We start from the raw sequence: 23,705 nt of genomic DNA, 5'->3' as shown, positions 1-23,705 counted from the left end.
GTTGGAGAATCACCAGCCCGTGCCACCCCATGTGGTGCCTGGATTATACATCATGCTGCTTCTAGTCCAGCTTCCCATTGGTTCGCAGATGTCCTGGACGAATTATTTTCATTTCTCTCAAGGTCGCATGCATATAAATTGAGCTTTGCGTCTCCGTTTCGTAGCTGCTTTTCGCTCCGACAGGTTCAATCGAGGCCGAGCTTTCCAATTGTATTTTGAACTGTACTTTCTGTCATGATGCATGCCCTCGCGCTCTTCACGGGCCTCGTTGGCATTGCCAATGCTGCTTGTCCTTACATGACAGGCGATATCGCCGACAGTCCTCACAGCATCGAACGTCGTAGTGATGGCGATGCTGCCGCGACGGAGGAATTCCTCTCCCAGTTCTACCTTGACGACCAAGATGTCTACCTGACTTCGGATGTTGGAGGTCCCATTGAAGACCAAAACAGTCTCAAAGCAGGCGAGCGTGGGCCCACCTTGCTTGAAGATTTCATCTTCCGTCAGAAGATCCAGCGATTCGACCATGAACGGGTATGTTCCCGTGAACACGATACTTGGAGAGGAAATCACAAGCTCATGCACTTCACCCTAGGTACCCGAACGGGCGGTCCATGCTCGAGGCACCGGCGCCCATGGCACTTTCACATCCTATGGAGACTGGTCCAACCTCACAGCGGCCTCTTTCCTTTCTGCCAAGGGCAAACAAACTCCCATGTTCACGCGCTTTTCTACCGTTGCTGGAAGTCGTGGAAGTGCCGATACAGCACGAGATGTACACGGTTTCGCCACGCGATTCTACACAGACGAAGGCAACTTTGGTAAGTGAATTGGTTCTCTTTGAAAGGATGCAATTGACCCGAGATTCCCATTTCAAATAGATATCGTTGGAAACAACATTCCCGTCTTCTTCATCCAGGACGCCATCCTATTCCCAGATCTCATTCACGCCGTCAAGCCCCGCGGCGACAATGAGATTCCCCAAGCTGCCACTGCGCACGACTCCGCTTGGGATTTCTTCAGTCAGCAGCCGAGTACTCTGCATACTCTCCTCTGGGCAATGGCTGGTCACGGTATTCCTCGTTCATTCCGTCATGTCGATGGCTTTGGTGTTCATACCTTCCGCATGGTCACCGACAAGGGTGCTTCCAAGCTTGTCAAGTTCCATTGGAAGGGTCTGCAGGGCAAAGCCAGCTTTGTCTGGGAAGAGGCCCAACAGGCTGCTGGTAAAAACGCCGACTTTATGCGTCAGGATCTATTCGAAGCTATTGAAGCTGGTCGATTCCCTGAGTGGGAGGTATGTACTTGCAGGCTCCTGTCCCCTGAGGTAATTGGTAATTCCCAGCTAACGCCTTACTAGCTCGGTGTTCAAATCATGGACGAAGAGGACCAGCTCCGGTTCGGATTCGATCTGTTGGATCCTACCAAGATCGTCCCTGAGGAACTCGTGCCCGTCACGAAACTGGGCAAGATGCAACTGAACCGCAACCCGATGAACTATTTCGCCGAGACCGAACAAGCCATGGTATATGACCTCCTCCACCCTCAACCATCACCCTATATAAACAACCCATGCTAACAACCCCCAGTTCCAACCAGGCCACATAGTCCGCGGCATCGACTTCACCGAAGACCCCCTCCTCCAAGGCCGAATCTTCTCCTACCTAGACACGCAACTCAACCGCCACAACGGGCCCAACTTCGAGCAACTCCCAATTAACCGCCCCCGAATTCCAATCCACAACAACAACCGCGACGGCGCCGGCCAAATGTACATCCCACTCAACAAAGACGCCTACAGCCCCAACACCCAAAACGCCGGCTCGCCCAAACAAGCCAACCAAACCACCGGCAACGGCTTCTTCACGGCACCCGATCGAACAACCACAGGCGCCCTCACGCGCTCCAAGAGCTCGACCTTCGAAGACGCCTGGTCCCAGCCCCGCCTCTTCTGGAACTCGCTCGTACCCGCCGAACAACAATTCGTCGTCGACGCCATGCGCTTCGAAAACTCCAACGTCAAAAGCGACGTCGTCCGCACCAACGTCATCATCCAACTCAACCGCATCAGCAACGACCTTGCCAAGCGCGTCGCCAGCGCCATTGGCGTCGCCGCCCCCGACCCAGACCCAACATACTACCACTCCAACACGACCGCGCACATCGGCGCCTTCGGGCAGAAACTGTCCAAGCTGGACGGGCTGAAGGTCGGTCTTCTTGCTTCTGTCGTGAATGGCTCGTCGATCGCGCAGGGCGCGACGCTGCGGGCCGGGCTTGCGGCGGCGGGTGTGGATGTCGTTGTTGTTGCGGAGAGGATGGCGGAGAATGTGAATCAGACGTATTCGGCTTCGGATGCGGTGCAGTTTGATGCGGTTGTTGTTGCGGATGGTGCGGAGGGCTTGTTCTCTGCACGGTCTTTTGCTGCCGCCCCGAAGGCGAAGGGGTCGGCTGCTACGTCGCTGTATCCTGCTGGCAGACCTTTGGATATTCTGTTGGATGCTTTCCGGTTTGGGAAGCCTGTTGGTGCTGTTGGGGGTGGGGCTGCTGCTTTGCGGGCTGGGGGGATCTCGAAGGAGAGAGAGGGTGTTTATGCTGGGAAGAGTGTTCCGGGGGAGTTTGTGAAGGATTTGAAGGAGGGTTTGAGGACTTTTAAGTTCTTGGATCGGTTTGCCTTGGATGAGTAGGGTGTTTGATTCCATCATGATGCTAGAATGTGAATATAAATTTCTTTTTTACAATAGTAACTTATGCGACTTGTCGATTGCTGTGTGCTCTCGAACATAAAAGATCCGTCTTCGCTGCTCCTCCTTTGTCTCACTTGTTCTTATGCTTCTCTATCTTGCACTCATTTCTGAGTCAATGCTTTAAACTATACCAGGATTGCTATAATACCGTGACGAGGTTAGTTCAGAGTTATTTATACTTCTATCGATAGCTTTATCTCTGCTGTACCTAAATCGATAGAAGAGAGGTCCATCTATAGATATCACAATTCCCTAGAGCGGAACCAAGCTTCCTAGAGCTTAAGCCGACTCCTTAACCTAGACTCGATTAGCGATTACACTCTCTTTGCTAGAGCCTAGCATTGTGCCCGTGGGTGTAAACAGGACCCATGTCATTACGTCTTATGACAATAGAGTTCGCCTCATTTCATCCGGCTTTATAACGAAGTTCGGCAGGAGCATCAGCCACTTCCGAAGTCTCAAAAGGATGAAAAAGATTACTTTCGAAAAAAGGATTTCAGAAGGACAATAGCTAAGAAACTGACACTTGTCTCCAAATAGAAACACGGTTCATGGTTAATCATCCGCTGAGACTTTGAAAAGACATGTTTGTCGCTTTTCTCAAGTTGTAGAAGCGGATTCAACGATTTATGGAGGACTGGGAAGATGTCTTGATGTCCAAAGTCACAGGTAGAAAGGCAGCCGTTTCTAGTTAAAAATCATCCACTTGTGATCGTACTGAACGAGAAGTCTGCATTGAGCTATATATTTTGTACAAAGCATAAAAGTAACCTCTTCATCGATCTCTTACAAGCCTTGCATAATCAAACAGAAGATATCAACCGGCCCTGCCTTTCTTCAAAGAAAGAAGCTGTCGCTTCCGACGAACAAACGAGTCAATATCCGCGAGAGCAGAAGCATCACGCAGATCCATCTTTCTCTTAGTAGGCTGAGAGCTAGAACTGGAAGTATCGCTCTGCCTGTCTTGTCCGATAATAGCCCACTCGGCAACAGTGGCACCGGTTCCATTCTTGGCTTCCACATCGATGGGGTCGAGTCCCTGGTTGCCGATGATGAGGAGAGACGCGTATCTGGTCGCGGGGACAGGCGATGAGAGTGTGACGTTTGTTGAGTTGCCCGTGGGAATGGCAATTGTGTCCAGGTCCGTGGTCGAGGTGTACGGGTGGGACTGTGTGATGTCTGTCAAGGTGGAGACGACTGCGTAGTCGGAGCTGTTGATTGAACGGAGGGCCAAGGTGGGATCTTGGAGAGTCTTGTTGTGGAAGATGACGGTTGCGTTGACTGGTGGTGCTTGGGCCCAGTCGAAGTAGAAGCCTGAGACTGGAGTGCCGATTTTTGAGTCTGGGAAGGAGATTGTCACGGCGCTCACGTTGGCCGCGAGGGAGGGCTGCCATTTTGTGGAGGCTGCGCCATCGGCTACGGAGAGGGGGAATTGGCCGGGCTCGAATGCGTCTGTGGAAATTATGGGCTGGCATTGGACGAGGTTGCCGGCTACTGTGTTTGAGGAGGCGACTTGTCTGTTCGGGATGACTACTGTGCCCTTGATCGGGAGCTGATACACGGTGGTATCTGTGTCGGGACCGGAATTGATGGTAATGGTCCTGTTGGCGAATTTGGGGTTCGCAGTATCAAGGGGCGCGGTGCGAATGGCACGACGGATGGTTGTGTGAGTATAGTTCGACCAAGCGGAGATGGGCCATCCGTGCCAATAGAAGTCACGGTATCTCAGGTAGGGAATCTGAGGTGGCAAGTTGGGATCGACATGGAGGATGTCATCGGGCAGCTGTCTTAATCCAAGATAACCGAAGAGGGAAACCTGGTTGGCACCACCGTGTCCGGTCAAGAAGGGGTATGCTGGATGTGTACCGCCGTTGATCGTGGCATTGTCTACCATTTGCTCCGATAGTTGGAAGAATGGCGCACGCGTATAAGGCTTGTATGAATACTGGGCATATGTATAAGCCGAGCAGCCGGACATAGACATCTTGTTCGCAACAATTGAGAAGATAGCCCAAGTCATTGCTGGGCCATCAGCCGACTGTTTGGCGGCGTACTATTTATGCTAGGTTAGTTGTGTAATAACTCTCGATAGGGCTCATAGACAGATACTCACGTAATCCAGATCATCCAGTGCGTTCTGGGAGGTATAGTTGGCAGTATAATCCAGCGGATAGGTGACCATGACCACATCAGCCTGTTTAACAACGGCGCTGCCATTCATGGTAGTGAATTCAAGAGTCACATCATTATCACGAAGTACCAGCACGCTATCAGCCATCTGGTCCCAGGTTCCATTCTCCTCAAGTCCAAATTGCTGGCGGAATGAGTTTGAGTATCGAAGTGTTTCTGCGACGAGAGGCATCGTGAAGCCGCCCGCGTCAACATGATTTGCATACTCATCCTAAATATCGTCAGTCGGTCACTTCACACTGTTGAATCTCAATTACTCACAGGATCAGTCATATTAGTCATTGTCCAATAAGAGCCATTTCGAACCAGCAAATCCGCATAGAGAGTGGCCACAGAGTCATAAATAGGGAAGTGCTTCTCTTTGAAAAGCTGTGTGTTACCACTGGCAACCCACTGGTTAATCAACGAAATACCAATATCTCCATTCAGATGATACTGGTAATCCCAGCAAGGACCAGTCGCCGTACAATTTCCAAAACGACCACTAGTCCATGGATAAATGGCAGCCGAGGATGAAAATTCCGTCTGGTTCTGCGACCCTGAGAACTTGGTCTCAATGTTCGCCTGTGCCTGCTCATACTTGGCGGCACGGAAGTTCGTGAACCGCTGGGCGGCCTCGGGATGAGAAGCAACAAGGCCAGGCTGCATCCATACATCGGCATCCCAGAAGACCTGACCACCATAAGATTCCGAGGTCAGGCCACCAACTGAAATGCTGTCCACGTTGACTGGTGCTCCCGAGGCTTGCTTGATTGCGTTTTTACCGACGGTATTCTGCAGCAAATAGTATGTGTTGGCCACGGCAATGACTGCGTCATCGATGATGTTGGAGTCTGCAGGGAGTGTTCCGTTCGGGAATGCATAGTGATCAACCGAGTTTTCGGGCATCACACTTGCCCATTCCATGATATGCGAACTGATAGACTTGGCATAGCCATTTTTCATCGCAGTAGAAGCTGCCTCCTTGGCAGTCTTCTTCGGGTCGCTGAAAGCATCGGTCGATGCACCTCCGACAAACTTGGTGATGCGTACAGCTTTACCCGGCTGGAATTTCACGGTCACACCCTGCGCAATGGAAGATTGGTTGGCGTGAATATATGGCTTGTTGGAGACAACCTTGCGCGAAGACAAATCCACATTCGACGATCCAGTCATATTGGTGTAAATATAAGCCGTGACATTGCTGATTCCGTTCGGTCTGACGGCTGAGAAAATAGCACCGTTGTCTTCCCCAGTCTCGACAAAGTCGGTACGTGTGGCAGAGGCTCCGTCCATCACATTCACAACGGTGGCTTCAGACTTTGTAGATGGGACAATCTCCATATCCACCACAGCCTGATTGATGTACAGCTTATGAGCAAAAAGCCGGTACGTAATCTTGAACGAGCCCTTGTCGCCTTCTGGTGTCCATTTATAAGACCAGATCAAGACACCAGCCTTAAAGTCGAACGTGGATCGGAAGTTGGAGATAGTCTTGTTGTCCACCTTCGCATCCAAGTATGTATTATTGCCAATATCCAGAATCAGTCCCGACCAGTGAGGCAAACCACTGATCACACTGTCACCGCCATACTGCGACAGCCACGGGAAGTTGGTGCCATTGGTATTAGGCTGCGAATTGAAGAACCCACTGACTGTCGCAAAGGACTGGCGGGCAGAGAAAAGTGGCCATCCGTTAGTGTCTTCGGGACTATCGATCTCGAAGAACGGACCGGCGCTGGCAACATTGATACCTAGGTATCCATTTGCAACAGATCCGCGTGTTTCAAAGCGACCTTGTTCCAAGTTGGTCGTGCTGAGGAGCCAGTTGTCTTCGTCCCATGTCACGCCGTCAAAGCCTGTTTGATACACATTCTTGCTAAAGTTACCCACTTGGCCTGGGCCAGTGTATTTTTGGACATTTCTTATAACTCTTCCGTTGGGTGCTCCGCTAACAGGAACTCCCAGAGATGCAAGAAGCGGCAATGCCGCGCATGTAAATGACTGGGGACAGTAAGTTAGTTCACAATCCGTGCTGGACACAGGGTTTCAGACTCACTTTGAACTGCATAATGCAGTCTCACCGAGTTTCTAACCAGCTCTGATGCTAGGTAGATTTAACAGGAAGATATAATCCAAGAAGCCGTATCTCAAAGTCGATATATGGGCAGTTTCTACCTAATATATTGCGAACGCGGGGTGTGAGGAAAAAAGTGCAAGAGCCAGGAAAGATAAAGTGCGCCCTCCCCAGGAAAGTGGGTGACGATCCAGGTACATAAAGGAAAAGGCCTCAACTCATGGCAAAGTGTGGGGAAGCGTCACATCTGACTGGCAGAGGAAGTGGATTATACGAGCGTCAGTCAAGCCGTGTCGTATGAGGCTTGAGCGGCTCTACGGAATAGTCGGGATATGCGGGGGCAAGGCATAATTGTCTATGACATTGGCCAAGATGGCCGAAAAGTATCGTAGTCGGCATCCACGGACAGGAGTTGCCATGCCGGATTCCCCAGATCGTCGTCATCGAGTCCGAGAGAAGGTTTGGCGCGAGGACTATGTGGGGTTGCTCTCGCATTTGAGTAATAGTCCGATAAATGGCCGTTGCCTAGAGTTAAATGAGAGGGGCAACTCATTTGTAACTGAATGGACAATGGATGAAGCATGGAATTATCATGCGGCGTGCAAAGCCAGGAGCAGACAAGACGATAAGTTCGAGATGTTTCTGCCTCAGGTGTCAGTCTGGTCTATACTTCGATCAGAAAGTGTCCATTTATTTTGCCTCTGCTATATCTAGCTATATCTACCAGGATAAAATCACCAGATCATACACGGTTGAGTCTCTGTTAGGGCAATGCTGTTTTCTCAGTTCAAGTCATTCCACCACAATCTTCGGGTGTTCAATTCAAGACTCGTGTGGCCTCGCACTCACAGGCATCAGTAGTCGGTACTGATAAGGGGAACACGATGTTCAAATCAGACACATCCGAGAAGAGTTGGACATGGGTTCCCATTGAAGAAGAAGGTGGGCGAGGTGTTGTTTGCCCAAGTCGAGAATTCGTCTAACTTGCACCGAGACAATTCTCGCCGCCCGAATGCTGCAGCAAGCTCTATGGGCTGTGTCCGCCCTTCAACCCCTCTGCAGTGAGATGAAATTCACTGCCCTAGGTGATAATGGCAGGGTCCTCGGCATAGCTGACCAAGACCAGTAGAAGTGATAAGAAATTGAGCCAATCCATACCATCCTTCATCCATCTTCATCACTATTCTCCTCATCCGATTCTTCTTCTTCATCACCGTTCGGCATACTAGAATAAGGAACCTGGGAGTCTGGCTGCGCAATACTCCTCGGCTGTGCCCTAGCAGCAAAGGCTCTCTCGCCTACATAATGATCGCCCGGCCACCCTTCCTTGCAGACAGGACAATTCTCCCCTTTCTGCATACGGAAGAAGTTTCGCATACAATGCTCATGAAGACGTCCCCCACACTCGAGATCACCGCAGCGTTGCCCCTAATTCAGTCAGATGCTTCCACGAAAATACAGCGTCAGGTATACTCACCACAGTGATGATATCCTTGCAAGCAGCGCAGAACTTAATCCGGTGCGCTCGGTGGCCCTCACGAGTCTCATCATTATACTCCGACACCAACCAGCCCCGCAACTCCATCAAGGCGCGCGGTGTCAGACTAAGATACCCCTTCAAACTCTTCTGTAGCCAGCCCTCCTCAATTAAATTTTTGATCATGGTCTCTGCCTGCGTCATGCGCAGCGACTGAGGTGCTCCAGCCTGTGTTTGTTGTGTACCAGCAGCCTGGGACTGTCGTCTACTGGTATCGCCAGCTCGGTGCAGTTGCACCGCTTGCATTTGGGTAGCGGCCAGCCCTTCGCATCGGACTGTGTTGTTGTTGATGAACATGTAGTCGAGGAGGCGTTTCAGGAAGGCGATTTCGTCTGCGGAGTACGTTGTCGCGAGCTGGGTTAGAGGATCACTTGTCGTGTTGACGAGGGCGTACACTCGGTCTGGTAATGAAGGGGCATCCTCTGGGGTTGTGGTTGGAGGGGTTTGTAGTAATGAGCTTCTGATCTCGAAGTCGAAGGGTGAAATTGCGGTATTGGCTGCTGAAACGTAGGAGGAGAATTGCTCTTCGGTGACATCTTCGGGGTCGACTGTTTGGCCCTCTGTTTGTTTTTAGAGTGAGCAGACATTCCAACAGGTGCGGCCATGAGACCTCGCTTGTAATGTACCGGAAACTGTCAATATTGCGGCCAAAACTGGTTGCGCTTCTTTAAAGGTCATGAACGAACGTGCCATGAACGCCTGAAGAAAGGCGCGGTTGCTGTGGTCGTATGCGGCATCCATACTGTCGCAAGTAGATTTATTGTCAGCTGGGGTAGATGCGACAGTAAATGTTGCCGTGTCAGCTGGGCTGGTCGTTTTGGGGCGGTTGAATTGAGAATCAGATTCGACGCGCCGACGCGCTCGCGTAACTATCAAAGTGGATGCCAAGGCCGCGGAGTCGGCGCATTGGACAAAGACCACGTTGAAGGAATCTTCTATTTTATATTTTATAATCTGGGATTGTATGGGAAATGCTTCGGTTTCTACTGTGGTATACTTGGAAGATATTACTTGCTTTCACGATAGCTTGAATGCATACTATACTATACTACTAATACATGGAGTACCTGGAGAACAATACAAAGGACATAGAAAGTTCTATGCTATCTAGCACATAATTTCATCTTGAAGTTCTGATATCATGCCATGAAACACAAAATGCTGATCAGGAAAAAAAATTACCGAAACCCCATCCCCTAGACGCTCCGATGCGCAAGGAACGCGGAATCGAATCATCCACTGATATCGCCGAACGCCAAGAAAAGATCAAATCAAAGAAGAGAGTCGATGAAATCAACATCCAGAAAGCTGCAGAACACCTTTAGAACCGCCGACGGGCAGGGTCAGGGCTAGGACTGCGGCTGACGCTGCGTGCATCTCTGCCGCGCTCCTTGAGCCACTTCTTGGTGCTCAGTCGCAGCTCGCGATCAAGCTCGGCCGAAGGATCTTTGCGGTGAATGAAATTGCAGAACCCTCCACGTACACACCCTTCTCCGCTATTCAGACGACAACACGCTTCTCGGAAATCTGTAACAGGTGATAACTCGCAATAAATGGGCCGCGCTGCGTACCAGCGGGAGTTCAGGGCGTCGCATGCGGCTTGGGCATCTTCTTCGTATTTGAAACGGCCGTAAACATTACCGATGAGGTCTATTGTCGCGGAGGCAGATATTAGCAGGCTGTTGGGAAATCCATTGCACTGAGACCGGTCAACTTACGGTCATTGTTATTGTCGCAGATGACAAGCTCTTCGAGCTCGCCGTACTTGCACAGCTCACACCAGACGTCCTCATAGAAAGCGTCGAAATGGTTCTGGAGCTGGCTTGGGTTCATCTTGTTCTGGGGGTCGTAGGCTGGGTTCTGGTACATGTTGGGCATCAGGATAGTCTGCGAGTAGGAAGGCTTGACGTGCTTGCGCGAGCATCTGTCGCCGTGGCGGCATGCGCCGATCTTGTAGTAGAACGAGCAGTTGACCTTGTCCTGCTCGGTACCGAAGATGGAGGCGAGATAATTGGCCATGACTGCGAATTTTCGGGTTGCGCGAGAGCAGCAGTGAAGATGAGAGAGAAATTAAAGAGAATTGAACCTCGCGATCGAGGTGGTGGATGTCAGCGAAGGGAGGAAGTTGATTTGAAAGCTGCGGGTTGGTTATGCAATGCCTGAAGTTTCTGGAGAGCTCTGGGGCGGTCAATTCGCGGGCGGTCAGTTCCCGGGGTCGAGGCCGGTGACTAATCCAGGCGCACGGGCCAGTCGGGGATTCTGCCATGGACGGCGAATTGGGTAGGCGGTGTGTTGGATACAAAGCATCAATCGATGTCGTTGTAAAGACGTAGCATAATACTGTGGAAGGCAGGCTTGCAGATCAAAGTGATAAGGCACAGTTTGCATAGGATTATTCTGCAGCCATGAAGACTCTCTGTATGATAATGCCTCCCTTCTAATGAGATCATCAGACATTTCACGGCCGTATCGTCACAATACTAAGGTCTTTGTTCTATCAGGGCTTGCTCACCTATATTTAGATAGAGGTTCGTTCCTGATATTCTGCTTTAATCCTATTGTGATTTATGATCAGTTTGGTCAGAAAACGACGTCTTTATTCCAAGGGTTATTCAACCGAAAACCCTCAAGCAGTGGTGTATGTATCATCCTGGTTTTTGACTTCGAGCCCAGTTACATCAACCGAGGTGTCTTGTTTTTGTATCATCTCAGATATGACTTTGCCCGTCCCAAGACTCAATGAAATACCCCATGGTCCATGTCCAGCTGCAATAAACACGCCTCCGCTGGAACTTGCCTTTGTCCCCCCTCCCAGCAATAGATCGTGAATTTTGCCAATGGTTGGAACACCAGCACCACTTACAGGCCTGAAGCATAATCCTTCTCGGATTATCTCTAGATCATCAACATTGTTTACCTCATCGGTGGCCTCTTCCCTATTTTGAGCAAGACTGCCCATCAAACGAACCGCGACATCCTTGAGTTTCTGCATCTCTTGGGGATCGAAAAGCCGCTTACTACCTTCCGCGCAGGACGGAAACTTGATGGTGGTGGGGTTGAGGCCGGCGATATAAATTTCACCACCTTCTCTGAGGAAGATCTCGGGACTGAACCCACATGATGAAGGGTGTTCTGTAAACACGGCATGGCTCTGACCCCCGTGAGCAGTCCTCTCATGCTCCAACGTATATCGAGGTGAGCGAACAACAAGAGAGTAGCCTGCCAGAGGTGAGATATCCAATGATAGAGTCGACAGCGGGAACAGATCTTTGAAAACATGTGGTGTCCAAGGTCCCATGCTCATGACAAGATTTGTACATGGGATCACTAACTCTTTCTTCGAATTCAGGCACATTATGTTAACACCCGTAATTGTTCCATCCGTATCTTTGACAATTTCTGTTGCCTTGGCTGGGTAATGAAGCTTCACCCCTCTAGACGTCGCACGTTTCATCAGATAGTGACTTAATCTCAATGGGTCCCTAACAAAAAGTTTAGCAATCCCCAAAGACTCGCCTCTTGCGGACTACCCACACTTGAGCCACGCTCCCCTCTTGGCTTATTCCCTCTAAATTGCCTTGTCTCTGCTTTGTCAACCATTCTGGCCACGCAAAGGTGGCAGGGTCGTCATATCCCGCCGCTGTCTCCGCCCGACTCGTTCCTGTGTTTATCCAGTCATCGCCTTGTGGAGCACCCGATTTCTGATGAGGAGCAGTATCCAAATTGAAGGCTGTCCCTTTCATAAATCCCCAGTTTTGTTTTCCTTCATTTTCCGCCGCAATTTTGGTGTGTAGGTCAAATGATAAGGCACCAAGAGGCGCAAGAGATGACACAAACCAGTCTCTCGCCAAGAAGCCTCCTGCGTAGCCTGAAGCGGCAGTGAAGAGCTCTGGGGATTGCTCAATAATGTATAGTTCCTCCTCAGGTTGATTGGCAGACAGATAGTATGCAATTGAGGTGCCAATGATCCCTCCTCCAAGAATAACGGTTGACATGGCTGGTCTGTGTGCTGTGTAGATATGGATCGTCGTTTGAAGATCGCACTTCTTTGGAAGAGAATTGGACTTGACTCGGTTTATACTGCGTTATTTCCGCTTATCTCTGTTCTCTGGTCTCAGATGCATCGCGTCAGGGACTTGAAGTCGGTGCGGGGTTGGACAGAGATAAGTTCGCCTACTCTCGATTTGGTATTATATAACTTAACGGTCTCCCCAGGGCTGTGCTCTCGGCTTATGTATGCTCCCTCTATACTTGGTTTCCTCTGTCACTTAGCATTGCCTCTCCGTTTCAGTGCTCAGGTCTAACAGCATTCTACTCACTAATTCTAACTCAGAATGGATCCCCAAACACCCTAGCTATCTCACTCTCTTTTACAGCGCCATCGCTTATCAAAATCTATTTCTTACTTCATTATTCCTGCCGCATCATAAGATAGGAGTTTCTACAGCCAATCTTTGGTTCCGAATCCAGAACTCATTTAGCTACGCTTATAAGACTTGACTTTAAAGCGCCTGTTAAATGCTAGCTAAGAGGTTTAATTTGAAGATAAATTTGCCTGAGGGAGCAGCAATGAAGGACAGACAATTCAGCACTCCCGCCTAGGAAGTAGTCGATAAATATTATAAGAGAAACTTAGCCAGGTAAGGTTACATAGAACATGTTAGCAACGGACAGCTAGTATCCCGAGAAGAGAGAATCCTTCGGCATAGCGTAGAGCTTATGGCCGGGTCGATATCCAGTTCGCCAGGTCTCCGTTGACCGAGCATTTGATCATTGCGGAATCGTCTGAGATTCATTGCTCATGAGATTTCCGCTTGTGCGGGCGAGATTTACCACCGGTCTTCCGTAAAGCCTTAGCCCTGGCTCATAAAAGGCCTATGTGGAAGTAAGATCATTATAACTGCAAACCAAAATAGTATATGCAACAAGTCCCAGTTCCTCAGAAAATCATACTGAAAACAAATAATCTGGCTTTGTTTCGTCGAGGCGGAGTAGTCTTCTTTACATCCAAACTATGTAAGAAACAACCACCTGGGCATATTTTCAGACAAGAAATTGCCAGTGTGAGATTAAGATAACGCGCAGTTTTCATTATTCAAGTCCTTCCTGAATTGAGATAGCCTGCCCCCTTGTCTGAAACTAGTTTGACACGATGACCCTTTTGTTATCAAAATCATTGCCATTCTTTCCTGCTGCCACATCGACCATCCATCGAGCACAACTTTCACGAGTGATAAACAGACTAGCCCCAGACTCAGTACTGCCAAATGTTCTCACTGGCTTTATACCGCCACTTTGCAACCCCACCGGCAATGGAAGCGTCCACAATACATCATCTCCACAGTTCGCTTCAATTTCGTCATTCACGGCATTATGGTCCTTATATGATTCAGAAACATTGCTGAACCTGATCATAAATCGGACAATGTAAGGTGTGACTGCGTAGCTTTCGCCAACACCAAGCGCATTCATCACGACCATGCGAGGTTTGCTCCCTGGGTGTATCTCAGTTTGTGCGCGGAGAGCACGAGCCGCATTTCTTGTCGAGTCTGCGATCAGACGAGGTGGCCCGAGGAATTTACCCCACGGGTTTTGGCCAACACGGGGTGCATTGAGGAATACCAGGACAGCATCAACGTAAACCCCGGCAGCCTTGAATGCACGCTGCATATCCTCTTCTGATAGAGGGGAACCCTCGACGATTGACAGCCGATCATGAGGCTCGATACCATTGGACTTGCGAACAAGGATAGTAACAGAGAACCCTAGAGTGGACTGAGCATTTATACAAGCAGGGTCTTTCAATCGATGGAGTCGGATTTACCTTGATCCAAGGCATATTGGTATCCGTAAAGACCCGTTCGCCCCGTTGCTCCCAGAATCAGAATATGCATTTTAGGCAGATGATATGCGAAATAGGATATATTGACAATCGGTGAATGGAATGATGGTTGACCTTTGAAGGTCACCGCGTAGTATTTCTGTAGTTTCAAGGGGGTAAATTTCCTGATGTCACGTATAATCATCTGGAGAACACTACCTAAGCCCACAAAAGCCGAACGTTAACGGGCTGTCATTGGTGGAAGTCACAAACTCAGAGCCAATGAAAATGAGATTGGCAGCTGAAATGTGCTTGTTCCCGAATTCCGCCCGTGGCTTACGCTGGCTTACGCTTTACGGCCAATCAACTGTTCTCAGGGTCTAAGCACCACTTAGCACTATTACCAGCATAAATCCACGAACATCCGTTCATCAGTATTTAATCAAAGGAACATTCCATTATTTTTATGAAAGCACTTCATCCCATAACTGCAAGCTCTTGATTGATGTACATCTGCTACCTGTGATACTGGTAAGTGTGAGAAAACTCCTTTAGCTTCTCATAGTACTATGTCGCCCTGCATCTATAAATGACCATCATGTTTGATTTATTACAACCTCTAACTAAAGCCTCCTTAGAATGTCCGACAGGCTTTCAAATCATCGCTGAAGGAGCCCACAGCCGTGACCATGTCCCCGTCACTTGACATTGAAGCTCTAAAGCAAAATAGCCTCGCCTTTGTGCAGCTCCTCGGCAACGACCATGACACCACCTCTGAAAGAATAATCGGCCTCCTCGCCGAAGACTTCGCCGTGCAACATGGCGAGCTTCCCCCATCAGAAGGCGGCCGCGATGCATTTTTGAACAAATTAGGAGATCGACTCAAGCTTGCTAAGGGCCATGCTAGTGTTGAAGTGAAACATGTTATAGCAGAAGTCTGTCAAAGCGAGCATTCGAAAAAAGGTGGGAAAAAAGGTGGACAGTGCTGGGTTTATAGTAGGAAAAACACGCCGTTTGGATCTAGTGATAGTGTGAGTTGTGACGTATATCCCTGCCAATCGTTACTGGCTCTTTATCGGATCTAGTGTTTGTTAATCTGAGTTATGTATAGCTTGATATGATCACCTTTGGAAAAGATGGTCGAATTACGTTCTGCCACGATCTACACAGTCCGAAGCAAGGATTTTATTCGAGTTTCTTCAAATGGGTTGTCGAATTTGTGTTTGGGATATCGACGCATGCTGCGTATTTACCTAGGCCGCAAAGTCAGTCATAGCATATAAATGATATTCTGAATGTTGGCTATTACCAGTCTTCGGGGCATTTCTTTGGATCTTCCTATATTCGGCCATCTGGTTTGCTACACGGCCGGAGAAGGGATAATATAGTCAGCTTTGGGCATCCCTCAGTCCTAATGTGAAGAGTGGCAAGTTTTTTATGGCCCTGTGGGCAAATTTGGAGTTGGTTCCAAGCTGAACCAGAATGAGGAGCTAGGTGACAGTATGTTCCAGTCGGTTCAGCAGGAGCTTGCACCTCATCTTTAGCTTGTTCTTTTTTTATCTCCAATGGTTTTTATTGTGAGGAATTTGGTACCATATACAATCTTGACAGATAGGCTTTTTTAGGCACATGGTCGCTAGGTAGCTGAAGTAAAGCCTTCCAAGGATGATATAAGTTCGTCTGCATTAGAAGTTTTCTCTAACTATAGATTGTTGACTTTTTGCTTCATCAAACCAATTTTCCACGCAGATTGCCTTGATCTGCGTATATCTGTTGGCCTGCCGCTGGCTACTAGCTTAGCAGGTCTTTCTACCACAAACAGCAATATTACGGAATGGGTTAATTCAGGAGACAAGTAAAACGTCTTATTATCGCTGATCAAGTTATAGGTTAGATCAGGGGGCTTAGGCTCCAGATGTGTGTTGTTGGAAACTGTCCACATTCAGATAATTTGAGTCTTCGTCTTATCGTTTTGATCGATTCAGACTCATTCTGAGGTCTATGGTCGGTTGCACATAATCCAGATCCTGGTCGGAAACCCGCTTAATATGCTTTTGTTGCACCACGAGACCGTCCTGCGCCACAGACGGTAAGACCTGTATCTGTTAGTCAAAAGACAATACAGTCATCATACATAAACTACAGTAACTTAAGAAACCTCGATAAATTAGGCCGGGGGTTCGGATTCGGCCCGGCCAGAGGATTTAAACAAAGCATAGCCCCCATCATTATCACCTCATCATCCGCTCTGTAGGTTCCCAACTACCATTTCCCAAATCGCCTTGACATCTCTCGGTTCAATATGACTAAAATTATTATAATTCTACCATTTCTGGTCGTTGTGACTCTCTGTTTGACAAACGTCGCTCAAGCCAAAGTCTGCGCCGCTGTGTGTCAACTAAGTCAGCCAATCTGTCCCTTAGGAGAGGTAATAATTTCAACTGTCCGCCTTGATGTCTTTACTTTTTGAAGTAATAAACTATATGCTGACTTTTCGCCGTTTTACTATCATAGAAGGCTTCGGGTTTCCAGTTGTGTCTTCGATAAACAAAACATTCATCTTTGATACTACTCTTACTCATTTCGATCATATAGGGATGCTGGGGTTGTTGTCAGCCTTACTAGTGCTTTTTGGACAATGGAATGGTACTCAAACATATACTCAATAGCTTTTTGGTTATTTCAGGGGCCGTGAATCAAACTGAGTCAAACAGAGATTGTACTTCTAAGGAGCGCAATAGAGTCGTTCTCGTTCTTGAATTGGCTTGACCAGTACACACTCACACTCTTCTAGTCCCGCCGCCAAGACCTAAACGCAGATCAGTCATTGCCTTAGCCACACTTACTGTACAGTAGTTCAGGAAAGCTGTAGAATAAATGAACCTGGTATGATACGGTATCTAGCGAGGTAATAATACACTTGGCTCATGAGAATCCTGTCGACTTCCATGAAACCCAGAGCGGATCTTTGACAATCAAAGAGAGCTGTATTCTATATACGCCAGGCCCTACAGTACAGTACATGTAGAATCCTCTAGGGTTGACATGTTCTAAGGCAAGGGTCAAACTTCCAAGGCTGGCAATGCCAGTGAGCCCGTTTCTGACTAAGCGTCCAGCTGTAACTAACGTTGATTAATTAAAGTCACGTGTGGCTGTTGCTCAATCTGAGCACGAACTGGTTTGACTAGGTCGATGAGCCTGACTCTGAATGCCCTCATGCAACTTGGAGAAGGAATGCAGTATATATTGTGCCCTATCAAAGACAGAAATCAGTGCACATGTGCCTTTCTATCTATCTGTTGCATTTATGAGATAGAAATGAACGGCTTTTCACAAGGGTCCATAAGAACCAAGTTGATCCATCATGAATATATCAACTGCTCACTTCCATTTAAGTGATAAAAGAATTACTCTTTGTGATTGTTATGATTGAACATCGGATGCTTGAGTAACATGACGTTGCGAAGCCGAAGCCATCAACCCTGGGAACCCCACGAGATTATTAAGCCCCGCACTAAATCGCCAATCCATTTCTCATAATCAATCGAGACCCTGTCAAGTGCAATATCACCTCTGAAGGTATGTTTATCGGGAAGATTGTAGTCTGAGTTTCTGTCACCGTGGGTTTTTGAAGAGAGATGTCACTTAGCTTTTCTCCTCCGTCTCTGGTCCACTGTTGTCCCATGACGTGTGATGTTTATACAGCACCGAGCAGACAATCCTATTTGGCAATCTCTCTTGCTATTTTTGTTCATTATATGGCATAAAGCTTCATAAAAAGGGAGATATATCGCTAACAGCTGGTACAGAGAACCCCAAAATGGCTGCCAAAACCATCATCGTCACAGGTGCCTCCCGAGGTGACAGCTCCCAAGTCCTGCAATCACAGTCATATACTGACACAATCTTCCAGGCATCGGTCTTGCAGTAGCCAAGTACCTGCTTTCAGCACCCCAATCCCACAATGTGGTGGTGGTCGCCCGCAGCGTTGAGCCCCTCCAAAAATTGAAGGAGCAATACAGCAAACAAGTCGAGGTTGTGAACGGCGACCTGGCAGACTTCTCTCTTGCCCAAAAGGCAGTGGACACAGCCATCAAGGCATTTGGTCAGCTCGACGGCATGGTCCTGAACCACGGCCTCCTGGGCCAAGTTGGCAAAATTTCAGAAGCCGATCCACAAAAGTGGAAGGAAGTCTTTGATATCAACTTCATCAGCCTAGTTGCATTTGTACGAGTCTCCTACATATCGAATCCTACTCTACGTTCAAAATTAACAGGAACAACAGGCCAAGGCAGCTCTCCCGGCTCTCCGCCAGTCCAAGGGAAAAATCATCTTCACCTCCTCCGGTGCAGCAGTCACCGGATATCGCGGCTGGGGTCTCTACGCCGCTACCAAGGCCGCCATGAACAACTTCGCTATGAGCCTGGGCGCTGAGGAGCCGGATGTTACCTCCGTCTCGGTCCGGCCTGGTATGGTCGACACCGAGATGCAGCGCGAGCTTCGGGAGGACCATGCCACGAACCTGGATGCGGAGATGCACTCCAAGTTCACTGGTGTCCACAAGGATGGCAAGCTTCTCAAGCCTGAGCAGCCGGGTCATGTCATGGCCAAGCTTGTTCTTGATGTCCCCAAGGATATCAGCGGCCGTTTCTACTCGTACGTTGGGCCCTATTTCAATGCTGAGGTTGATTATGCTAATAAATTACAGATGGAACGACAAGGAGCTTGAGGCTTTCCAGGAATAGAGTTTGTATCATTGTGATTGTTATCAGCTAGTAGAATTTTCACGTTCATATCTGTAGTCTTAAATAGCAAGTCAGCATGGATCGCTATAAAACATTGAAGCAAATTCAAGACAATGATTTGGGTTACAAGTCAGTTGAAAGATGAAAAGCATATACATTTTATAAGCATTAGGTGCAGCACACCTTCATGTTTAGCATGGAATGTAAGGGGTTCATCAAGTAATTCAAATTCAAAATATAGTAAAATTCTCAATCGCGTACCTTTTGATAATAAATACACAAGAAATGTGAAATGATCCTGTCCTCCAAATGATGTTCCGAAGAGAAGAAAAGAAAAGAAATGTGGAGTCTCAAGCTACAGAGTCGAGTGGGTCACTGTGAAAAATCTTCAACAAAGTTAGCCTGAGCTCCAAAATTGAGATGAGTTGCAAAATTGGTAGTGTTGATAGTATCAGATAGTCCGTTTGGCTAGGACAGGTATGGTCACCATTTTATGGTATGATAGGGGCGACAACAAGGTTCATCATGGTAAAAAAGGAAAAAGGGAAAAGGAGGAGTTCAAGCTTCAGAAACTTACCATTAATGCAGGGCCTTGGAAAGAGTCAATCGCATTAGAGAGACTCAATCCAAGGTGGTTGAGTGATGAATGATGAAGAAAGAAGGAAGAGAGAAAAATGAGAGCGCCTTATATGTAATTGAGAGCGGTGTGATACTGCCGGCAAGAAATGTACTTAACTCCGGCGCGCCTGCGATCTCCAAGAAACTTCGAGCCCCACGCAAAAGCTCGAGGAAATTACGATCGCATCTTTTTTTCTCTTTTCCCCTTCTCGGGTCGATTCTTACCAGTTCCTCTATTCCACGATCTCCACCTGTCAATTTCGCCATGTCCGATCGTGAATTCAGCTGTAAGTGGCCGGAATCCCGACAGCCTGCGCGCGCTTTTGCTGACATCTAATGCTTTAATAGCAAACGACGATCTGTCGCTTCCCAAAGGTACCATCTAAGTTCTTCTTCGCGCTCAATTTGTGCATTTTTTTCGGCGCATGCAGCTCATCTGGTAGCTGTCTTTATCTCTTCGCCTCCTGTGCACTTGCCGCGCTGTATGCGCGTTCCACGAGCCTGTGCTAACCTAGATTCTTGTGACAGCCACGGTCCAGAAAATCATCACCGAAATCTTGCCTCCCAGCTCCGGTCAAACCTTTTCCAAAGATGCGCGCGACTTGCTCATGGAATGCTGTGTTGAATTTATCACCCTGATCTCCTCCGAGGCCAATGATATCAGCGAGAAGGAAGCCAAGAAGACAATCGCATGTGAACACGTTGAAAAGGCCTTGCGCGATCTTGGTTTCAGTGACTACATTGCCGATGTTCTCTCCGTTGCCGAGGAACACAAGCAGCAGCTCAAGGTATGTCTCCATCTGTGTGGTGGGTTGCGCATTGTTGTGTCAGATCCAGTTGCTGATCTGGTTCCATTCTAGTCACGAGAGAAGAAGCAGAGCAAGATGGAGCAAAGTGGCCTCACAGAGGAGGAGCTTCTACGGCAACAGCAGGAGCTGTTCCGTTCCGCGACGGACAAGTACAATGCCGGACCTGAATAGAACCATTTGAGACTCGTGCTGGTCATAGAGCAAAAGGGTCACTAGGCGTTTTGCAAGACTCTCTGGTTACGAGGGTTTGGAGTTCTGTTCGACGGTTCTTGGTTTTACTTGTCATTGTTTGGGGGTGGGGTTGGGGATATACTTAATGGCGTACACGCCTCAATGCATCATTGAATTGCACATGATTTTAACGTCTATTATTTTCGCGTTTCCCAGTGGGACTCAATTCTCTGTCTTTGTAAATATGGAGTAAAGAGTAAATTTTCAAGTCAAATTTAAAGTGGTGATTCCGAAGAGTCGACCAAGATATAACATATATATCGAGGTACCAAGCCAAGGTGTAGATCACACACAGCAAGAAATTTTTACCATACTTCAAAAGCCATGGTTCAATATTATGTTCTTCAGTACTATATTTCGCACCTTCATGAAACAAATGAATTAATATTAAGCAATGATATTGATAGCTGAATTGGATCGAGCGAGTGTGGTACTGGAGTAGAATATCTTGAAATGAGATGAGTTTCTCAGAAATTGGAAATTATACAAAATGAGTCCTCCCAAGTAAATCAAGCTCTGAACCGTGAACTTTCAAACTGCGCTCAACTTTGATCTCACTTGAGTCTCAACTTCGACCTCGACTTCGAGATTTCCACATTCTGTCCACACCTAGCGCCTGACAAACAAGGCGCCAACATCTCAACACACGTGACAGCTCGGTGGTCCTGACCACGCTAAGCCAAAATGGGAAGACGCCGTCCTCCCCATCGCAAATCGACATCGCGCGGAGCTCCCGTGGTCAGTCATCACCATTCGCGCTCAAAGCCCACCACTACCATGCCTCCCTTTAAGGATGAGCATATTTTGGTACGCTCAATTTTTTCCATTATATTCCTGGCATTTGAATCACAATTGCTGACTTCTTTAGCTAATTGCGCCGGGTTCACAAATGACCCTGGCGCAGCTGGGGTTGCCCGAAACGTTCACGCCCGCGCGATACCGATTCCCAACTCGCATGTTCCCCGCCGAGAAGAAGGGAGAATTTGAGCCTTACCGTGTCAATGAGAGGCGTCAGCAGATTAAGGTCAAGAATGGTACGGAGGCCCCAAAGGAAGATGTGGAGATGAAGGACGCTCAACCTGGAGCCGACGCCCCCAAAGCCGAACCCACCGAGAAACCTGAAGGCGAGGGCGACCGTGCCGAGGCTAATGGCGAAGCTACCAAGACCATCGAAGAGGTCTTCTACGAAGAGGATGTAATGTCCGACAAAGACGCTATCTATCCCATTGAAAACGGACGCATCGTCGACTGGCCTTGCTTCTTTGCCTTGCTCACTCACATTTACAACACATTGAGTCCACCTTTCCACACTCCGATCATGCTCATCTCGGAGCCTGTCTGGTCTGCGCGCGATCGCGAAGCAATTACCCAATTCGTCTTTGAGAAGTTCAAGGCTCCAGCATTTAGTCTTATGGACTCTGCGCTTGCGGCTTGCTATGGTTATGGTGTACCTACAGCCACTGTTGTCGATATCGGCAAGGGCAAGGTTGATGTTACTGCTGTTACCGATTTCGCAGTCAACGAGCACGGCAGAGGTATCTCCTTGGAGGGCTGCGGTGGAGACTCCATGACGGATCGCCTTGTCGAATTACTGGGCCCCAAGGGATTCACCAGAGAAATGTGCGAGCAGCTGAAGCGAAGCAACATTACTGAGATTCTTCCCCCAGGAACCCCACTTCCGGGAGACGCAGCCACTGCGCGCCAGGGTACGAACCCCGCCGCGGTTGCCTCGACTGGAGGAGCAGATAGCAAAGATTCTGCCCCGCGTGGTCCAGGAGACGGCACTCAAATTGGCACAGAGAGCAACAATGAAGAGGAAGAAGAAGGTGTTCTTGATGTCGCTGCAATTGTCAGCGGTAACACTACCGAATATCTTGCCAACATCGAAAAGGAGAAGACGACGACAAAGAAGGGAGCAGCTGATCCAAAGCAAGCTCGTCTTCCTAACTCAAAGAAAGAGAAGGCTTCATTCCAGTTCGAGGAGTTTGTGCAATTGGAAGGACAGGATGCAGCAGCGACCGATTCTCGACAGTACATTCGCCAGCAACGAGAGATTGAGGTCAGCATTGAGCGTTTCCTCTTGACTTCGCCGCGTTCGAAGAACGGAGATCGCCTCACCAGCGGCATTCTCGAGGATATTGCCACACAGATTCACCATACCATTATTGCTGTTCCCGATGCCACAAAAAGAAGCGAGCTTTGGGACTCCTTGATCATCGTTGGATGTGGAAGCAAGGTCAAGGGTAAGCGTTATTGATACTATCCCCTCGTTGCAAACTCGGTTTACTAACCCTGAAACAGGCTTCACTCAAGCTCTGCTCGGTGTCATTCAACAAAAGTTCATTCTTTCTCCCTCTGGCACGATCTTCACCTCTGAAATCCCCTCTACCTTCACCACTCCTGTCCCCACCGGCGCCAGCACACCCGCTCACGTTGGCCAACCTGGGATGTACCATCCCGCAGCTCCCGGCGTGAACCCTCTTCTCGTTGCTGCGACTCATAACAACCCCGGTATGCCCGGCATGCCTGGTACTCCCGGCTTGGATCCCAATATGGTTTCACACTACCGCTCATCCGGACATTCCCAGACCCCAACCTCCGTCAAGACTCTGAAGCTCCCGGAGTATTTCTCCGACTTCAAGGACCACGGCAACAGCAACGCCCCAGGTGCCAGCGGTGCCACCTCCACACCCGGGTCATCCCAGGCCCAGGGTGGCCACGGCATGGAAGAGGCTATTTTCCTTGGTGCTCAGATGGCCGCCAAGGTCTTCTTTGTTCTTGACCAGGGTCTCAGCAAGGGTTACATGAGCCGAGTTGAGTACAACGAGAGCGGACCATCCGCCATTCACGAATACATCTTGTAATACGACTCGAACATTTAGCCTCCCTCTTGTCTGGGACTCGTCTATTTCTCACGCTATGCTCTTCATGAGACATTATCTGGCGAAGTTGGC

General features: G+C 48.7%; 10 protein-coding genes across 10 annotated transcripts; 5 read left to right on the top strand and 5 right to left on the bottom strand.

Annotated features, from left to right (window-relative positions):
- Window positions 1-237: 237 nt before the first annotated feature.
- Window positions 238-2,684, top strand: cat1 (catalase catB; the record flags this gene model as incomplete). Its single annotated transcript, XM_057125390.1, has 5 exons — window positions 238-534; window positions 596-821; window positions 882-1,297; window positions 1,361-1,525; window positions 1,590-2,684. 5 exons carry the CDS (start codon window positions 238-240, stop codon window positions 2,682-2,684), a joined length of 2,199 nt encoding a protein of 732 aa, XP_056987549.1.
- An 877-nt stretch (window positions 2,685-3,561) lies between these two features.
- treA (alpha,alpha-trehalase treA) lies at window positions 3,562-6,984 on the bottom strand (the record flags this gene model as incomplete). Its single annotated transcript, XM_057125389.1, has 4 exons — window positions 3,562-4,797; window positions 4,858-5,145; window positions 5,196-6,917; window positions 6,973-6,984. 4 exons carry the CDS (start codon window positions 6,982-6,984, stop codon window positions 3,562-3,564), a joined length of 3,258 nt encoding a protein of 1,085 aa, XP_056987548.1.
- Window positions 6,985-8,154: 1,170 nt separating this feature from the next.
- Window positions 8,155-9,268, bottom strand: N7511_002963 (non-structural maintenance of chromosomes element 1 family protein; the record flags this gene model as incomplete). The annotated part of the gene is made up of 3 exons (XM_057125388.1): window positions 8,155-8,418; window positions 8,468-9,087; window positions 9,154-9,268. 3 exons carry the CDS (start codon window positions 9,266-9,268, stop codon window positions 8,155-8,157), a joined length of 999 nt encoding a protein of 332 aa, XP_056987547.1.
- A 580-nt stretch (window positions 9,269-9,848) lies between these two features.
- Window positions 9,849-10,546, bottom strand: N7511_002962 (zinc finger CCCH domain-containing RNA-binding protein; the record flags this gene model as incomplete). Its single annotated transcript, XM_057125387.1, has 2 exons — window positions 9,849-10,177; window positions 10,246-10,546. The coding sequence occupies 2 exons, from the start codon at window positions 10,544-10,546 to the stop codon at window positions 9,849-9,851; spliced, it is 630 nt and encodes a 209-aa protein (XP_056987546.1).
- A 607-nt stretch (window positions 10,547-11,153) lies between these two features.
- On the bottom strand, window positions 11,154-12,522 carry N7511_002961 (NAD(P)/FAD-dependent oxidoreductase; the record flags this gene model as incomplete). Its single annotated transcript, XM_057125386.1, has 2 exons — window positions 11,154-12,009; window positions 12,062-12,522. The coding sequence occupies 2 exons, from the start codon at window positions 12,520-12,522 to the stop codon at window positions 11,154-11,156; spliced, it is 1,317 nt and encodes a 438-aa protein (XP_056987545.1).
- Window positions 12,523-13,666: 1,144 nt separating this feature from the next.
- Window positions 13,667-14,421, bottom strand: N7511_002960 (uncharacterized protein; the record flags this gene model as incomplete). The annotated part of the gene is made up of 2 exons (XM_057125385.1): window positions 13,667-14,292; window positions 14,352-14,421. 2 exons carry the CDS (start codon window positions 14,419-14,421, stop codon window positions 13,667-13,669), a joined length of 696 nt encoding a protein of 231 aa, XP_056987544.1.
- A 616-nt stretch (window positions 14,422-15,037) lies between these two features.
- Window positions 15,038-15,631, top strand: N7511_002959 (uncharacterized protein; the record flags this gene model as incomplete). Its single annotated transcript, XM_057125384.1, has 2 exons — window positions 15,038-15,311; window positions 15,519-15,631. 2 exons carry the CDS (start codon window positions 15,038-15,040, stop codon window positions 15,629-15,631), a joined length of 387 nt encoding a protein of 128 aa, XP_056987543.1.
- Window positions 15,632-18,168: 2,537 nt separating this feature from the next.
- Window positions 18,169-19,093, top strand: N7511_002958 (SDR family oxidoreductase; the record flags this gene model as incomplete). The annotated part of the gene is made up of 4 exons (XM_057125383.1): window positions 18,169-18,208; window positions 18,262-18,575; window positions 18,625-19,004; window positions 19,057-19,093. 4 exons carry the CDS (start codon window positions 18,169-18,171, stop codon window positions 19,091-19,093), a joined length of 771 nt encoding a protein of 256 aa, XP_056987542.1.
- An 883-nt stretch (window positions 19,094-19,976) lies between these two features.
- Window positions 19,977-20,691, top strand: nctB (negative cofactor 2 transcription regulator complex subunit NCB2; the record flags this gene model as incomplete). The annotated part of the gene is made up of 4 exons (XM_057125382.1): window positions 19,977-19,998; window positions 20,060-20,086; window positions 20,240-20,499; window positions 20,572-20,691. The coding sequence occupies 4 exons, from the start codon at window positions 19,977-19,979 to the stop codon at window positions 20,689-20,691; spliced, it is 429 nt and encodes a 142-aa protein (XP_056987541.1).
- Window positions 20,692-21,435: 744 nt separating this feature from the next.
- Window positions 21,436-23,615, top strand: N7511_002956 (uncharacterized protein; the record flags this gene model as incomplete). The annotated part of the gene is made up of 3 exons (XM_057125381.1): window positions 21,436-21,558; window positions 21,620-22,994; window positions 23,053-23,615. The coding sequence occupies 3 exons, from the start codon at window positions 21,436-21,438 to the stop codon at window positions 23,613-23,615; spliced, it is 2,061 nt and encodes a 686-aa protein (XP_056987540.1).
- Window positions 23,616-23,705: the final 90 nt, after the last annotated feature.

The sequence above is a fragment of the Penicillium nucicola genome (genome assembly GCF_028828085.1).
Source record: "Penicillium nucicola strain IBT 29836 chromosome Unknown utg000002l, whole genome shotgun sequence".
NCBI lineage: Eukaryota > Fungi > Ascomycota > Eurotiomycetes > Eurotiales > Aspergillaceae > Penicillium > Penicillium nucicola.
The sequence above is the reverse complement of the archived record's forward strand: the minus strand, read 5'-3'. Positions and strand labels throughout refer to the sequence as shown.